This window comes from Grampus griseus (assembly GCF_964374135.1).
Source record: "Grampus griseus genome assembly, chromosome: 1".
NCBI lineage: Eukaryota > Metazoa > Chordata > Mammalia > Artiodactyla > Delphinidae > Grampus > Grampus griseus.
Window position 1 is genome coordinate 161,862,477 of NC_139017.1, and position 4,427 is coordinate 161,866,903.

General features: G+C 51.1%; 1 protein-coding gene across 2 annotated transcripts; it reads left to right on the forward strand.

Annotated features, from left to right (window-relative positions):
- The first annotated feature begins 694 nt into the window (after positions 1-694).
- IFI6 (interferon alpha inducible protein 6) lies at positions 695-3,946 on the forward strand. 2 transcript variants are annotated; one of them, XM_082672566.1, is made up of 5 exons: positions 695-773; positions 2,203-2,302; positions 2,664-2,717; positions 2,798-2,947; positions 3,738-3,946. In XM_082672566.1, exons 2-5 carry the CDS (start codon positions 2,233-2,235, stop codon positions 3,842-3,844), a joined length of 381 nt encoding a protein of 126 aa, XP_082528692.1. In that variant the 5' UTR covers positions 695-773; positions 2,203-2,232; the 3' UTR covers positions 3,845-3,946. The 2 variants fall into 2 exon arrangements, with proteins under 2 accessions (XP_082528692.1, XP_082528693.1); XM_082672567.1 differs by lacking the exon at positions 2,664-2,717.
- Positions 3,947-4,427: the final 481 nt, after the last annotated feature.

Genomic DNA, 4,427 nt, shown 5'->3' on the forward strand with positions numbered 1-4,427 from the left:
CACCTTGCAGAAAGCAATGATTCATCCTTACTGGAATTCTGTACTCCAAATACGGTTTGCATTTCTAGTTCTGCAAGCATCGCCATCCAAAGGTTGAAAGAATGCTCAATCCATCACCCAGAGCCAGAAGACTCATTTTATGGCAAAGGATATGTGACAATGGCCTCATGAACATGGGCTTCACTGGTCTTACCATATGCCCATCACCCAGAAGCAGCCAGCCTGAGAGAACAATGGAATGGAGTGATTTCATTTCCGCAAGTTTTAATCTCCTCTTCTGCAAAATAGGATTATAAACAGTTCTAGTACTTCACAAGACTGTTGTGGGATTGGATCTCTTTCTTGGCCCTTGTATGCTGCAAGTGCTCAATAAGTGGTAGGCATTATTATTAATTGAATTAAACTGTGAAAGACCTTCTGCCCCAGGAGGAGCTGGTGATCGGGCTTCACTAAGCCCAGTAGGGCTGTGGATCTCACTCTAGTTTGACCTGCTTTGAATACTCTTAGCTATTCGGAAAGTCTCCGACTTGAATTACACTTTTTGGCCAGTAGGCAGCTCAGCAGAGATGTTGTCACTGAGCAGAGCTGGAGGGGAAGAGAAAAGATTCTGCAGAGCTCGGGGAAACCAAAACTAGAAACTCTGACAGGGATTGGCCACCTGGGGGCAATCTGAAAGGGCTATAAAAAACAAGCCTAAGAGCTGTTACCTCACTGCTGTTCCCGTCTATCAGCAGGCTGCAGGCAGGAAGCTTCCTTCTCTGCTCTCCTCAAAGGTAAACCCAGAAGCTATGAGATGTGGGTGTCAAGCTGCCAACCTCTGCCAGGCTGCCTGCCCTTGAGGCTCATGCCATGAGAGCCGGGATGCCCATTCTTCAGGGAGTCTACACCCCTGAGTGCCCTGGACTCAGAGTGGTCTGAGGGGATGTGTTGGTGGGCTTTTAGGGGGTTGGGTTGCAAAACCCCAAGAGTCATGAAACTTAGCTTATAGCTGCCATGTCAGCAGTCTCTGGCCTTAGCCCTGCCACTTCACCTCCTTGGGCTTTAGTTCCTCATCTGTAAAATGAGAATCAGGCTACCTGTCCAAAGTCCGGACGATTTCTGAAACCCCTTTATTGCAGAATCTAATGTGACAGTGAGTTTATCTTTGAGGATAGATGAAGTGATCTGAAGTAGATATTCAAAGTGTGGGTTTGGGCATTAGTCAATTGTGGCTTTAAATCCTGACTGCTACTCCCTAGTTTAGCCGGCTTGGGATTATTACTTTTCTGAGCTTCAGTTTCCTTATCTATAACGTGTGGTTTAGAACAAAGGTACCTACTTTATGGGGTTGCTATGGGTATAAATAACCTTGTACCATAAAGTGCTGAGGAAGTGCTCAGTAGAGGGGAAGTTGTTTGGGTTTTTTGTTCGTTTTCAATTCAAGGAAAATGCTTTGAGCGGACAAAGTTCACATTAGAGGTGAGTTGTGGTGGGGGAAGGGAAGTGTGTTTCTATTTTGCTGTGTAATGGAAAGAGCATAGGTTTTGGATTCTGCAGTCTTGAGTTTGTGTCTAGGCTGCACAATTTCTTGTGTGACCCTGGGCAAGCTCCTTTACCCCTCTCTGCTTTCTTTGTGAGAAAGGAAGTTGATGTGAAGCCAGTGTTTGGGGCCTGTAAATATTCAATGCAGTGGGAGAATAAATCTATCATCAACCATCGTTTAGAACATTCTGTGTGACAGGCAGATTAGAACTAATTGCTAGGGATATAGTTCTAATTGCTAGGGATATAGTGGTGAACGGTTGCAAAACTCACAGCCACCCTCCGAAATAGGCTTTATTAATAGGCCCACCTTAGGGATAAGGAAACAGGCTCAGAGAAGCCCCAGGTATCCTGCTTATGACAAAACCAGACAAAGCCAGAAACAGAAACCACAGTAATGATACTAGCTGACTTCCGCTGAGTGCACAGTGCATGCCAGGCACTGTACCAGAGAGGATTCCATCCTGTAATTCTCATAACCACCGGTGTGGCAGGAACATCAGCCCGCTGGTGCCGTGAGGAAACGGAAAGCCTGCGGCTCCTTAGAGGGGTCCTGGGCTCAGTCCAGAGCATCTTGCTGCTTTTTGTGGACTCCTCCTCGAATCTAAAGGGAATACAATAGAGCGGGAGTGGCTCCAATAGGGCTCTGGGGACCGTCTCTTCCCTCTCCCCCATCCCAAGTACGGCGACAAAGCCTTGCGCTGTGCCACCATGCGGCAGAAGGCGGTATCGCTCGTCTTGTGCTACCTGCTACTCAACACCTGCGTCTGCGAGGAGACAGGTAAGGATCCTGGGGCACCTGGGGACTCCGGGATAAAGAAGCGGAGAGTTTCAGGATCCCTGGTTTCGAGACCCAGGCGTGCCTCTGAACGAGAGAAGCTATTCCAATGGACAGCGCGGCGCGGGGTCCCTGTAGCTAGAGTCCCAGATTCGAATCCCTGCTCTGTCAATTCTTCCATTCTCCCTAAATGAGTTCATGCCAGTTCTGTACCAGGCAGAGCGCCCTGGGAAAAGTCCCTTCCCTTCATTGAGGCTCTCCGAAATGGGAGGATGGTGGCCCCACCTCCGGGGGTGGTCCGGAGCATCAGGCACAGAGTAGGGGGACCCTGCTCCCCACTGGACATTGCCCACTCTCCTTCCAGAAGAAAGTGAGTCCGGGTTCTGGGGCACGCTGACCTACATGGCCGTCGGAGGAGGTGGGTCTGGAGGGCGGGGAGCCCCGGAAGGTGGGGCGGGCCCTGCGGCTGGCGTCCCTCACTGCTTCCTCTTCCTTCAGGGCTCATGGCCGTGGCGCTGCCCGCGCTGGGCTTCACGAGCACAGGCATCGCCGCCAACTCGGTGGCTGCCTCGCTGATGAGCTGGTCGGCCGTGGCGAACGGGGGCGGAGTGCCCGCCGGGGGGCTGGTGGCCACGCTGCAGAGCCTGGGTGAGTGTGGGCCGGCCCAGGTGGCCCTCTTTTCTGTCCTGAGCCCTTTTCACAGGCTAACTCAGCTCTACTAGGTGGGGCTTCTTCTCATCCCCACCACTTAATGGGGAAACTGAGGCACCCAGGGATTAAGGAATTTACTCAAATTCTCCCATATAGTTAGCACCACGGCCAGGATTCAAACCCAGTCAGTCTGCCTTCTGGTTTTCAGACTCTAAGGCCAGAGCCTTCACTAATGCTTTGGCCAAGTCACAAGTCTCTCAGTTTCCTCATGCGTTAACCAGGATAAACATCCTCAATTTAACATTTTACGAATCTCTTCAATCCCAGAGAACCAGAGTGCCAAGGAAACGTGGTGAAGCGACCCGATTCAATCTCATACCAACCCTGCTCTTGCATTTCTCGAACATCATGAAGGGGATGGACACAGAGCACAGAATGGTGCTTCTAAAAAACGTGCTTTCACCTCTCTCTCTCTCTCTCTCTTTCTTCCAGCCCTTTCTTTTTTTTTTTTTTCCTCTCCCCCTCTGAGGCATCCAAAATCCTACAGAAAAACCACCCCTGACAAACTGCCCCTCTGCCTTTCTGAACCCTCCATCTTCCCTCAATTCTGGATGGCAAAAGCCCAAAGAACCAGCCCAAAAGGACACAGCCCTTCTCAGAGGGGGCAGAGAGGAAGACACAGACCAGGCTGCACCCCAGCAGTGAGAGGTGAAGGGTGTGGGCAAGGCTAGAAACAGTCCTGTGCTATAAGGTGGTTGTTCTCTCACCAACTGTATTTGCTTTACAGGGGCTAACGGTGGCAGTGCCCTCATGGCCAAGATTGGGGCCCTTCTGGGCTATACTGTCCACAAGCAAATGGAAAGCAGAGGGAAGGAGAGAGCGGATGAGGAGTAGCTAGCAGCTCCCTGGACCCCCCTCCTTCCTCCTTGTCTTCCTTTTCCAGCTGCAGTCCAGAGGTTCCTCTTTCACACTTGGCAATGACCTAGGTAAAACAGAATAAACGTCTCTCAGAAAACACTCTGTCCTGCTGTGAGTCGTGCTGGCTATGAGAAGCCCCACAAGATCTGGCTCTGGGCTGCCTCATCCACACACCCCACCCGCATTTCCCCCAAAGGCCATCACAGCTCCTGGGGCAAAACTAGCTGATTTTGCCTCTGAGCCTCAGCGTATTCTGTTCTCTCTGCCTAGAATGTCCTTCTGAAGCTCCTAACCCAGCGCAGACATCTCCTCCTCCGGGACTCCTTCCCAGCAGAGCTGCTACTCCTGTCACAGCCTGAATGCTCAGGCTCTATTTCTCAGGGTTCCTGGGGAGGCAGATTCTTTCTGTTTTCGGTGAGAGAAGTTTCCAACTACTTCCCTGATTGGGCAGAGATGGAGAAGCCAGATCTCCATTCTCCAAAGAAGTGCTAGAGTAGTCTCCCTCAGGCGCAGGATAGGAGGGCAGACATTTGTATTGGGGAAACGGTGTAACAGCAGC

Coding starts and splice junctions, on each gene's coding strand:
- IFI6 (XM_082672566.1), top strand. CDS start 2,233: ATGCGGCAGAAGGCGGTATCGCTCGTCTTGTGCTACCTGCTACTCAAC. Junction 2,303..2,663: donor CTGCGTCTGCGAGGAGACAG/GTAAGGATCCTG, acceptor CTCTCCTTCCAG/AAGAAAGTGAGTCCGGGTTC. Junction 2,718..2,797: donor CTACATGGCCGTCGGAGGAG/GTGGGTCTGGAG, acceptor CTCTTCCTTCAG/GGCTCATGGCCGTGGCGCTG.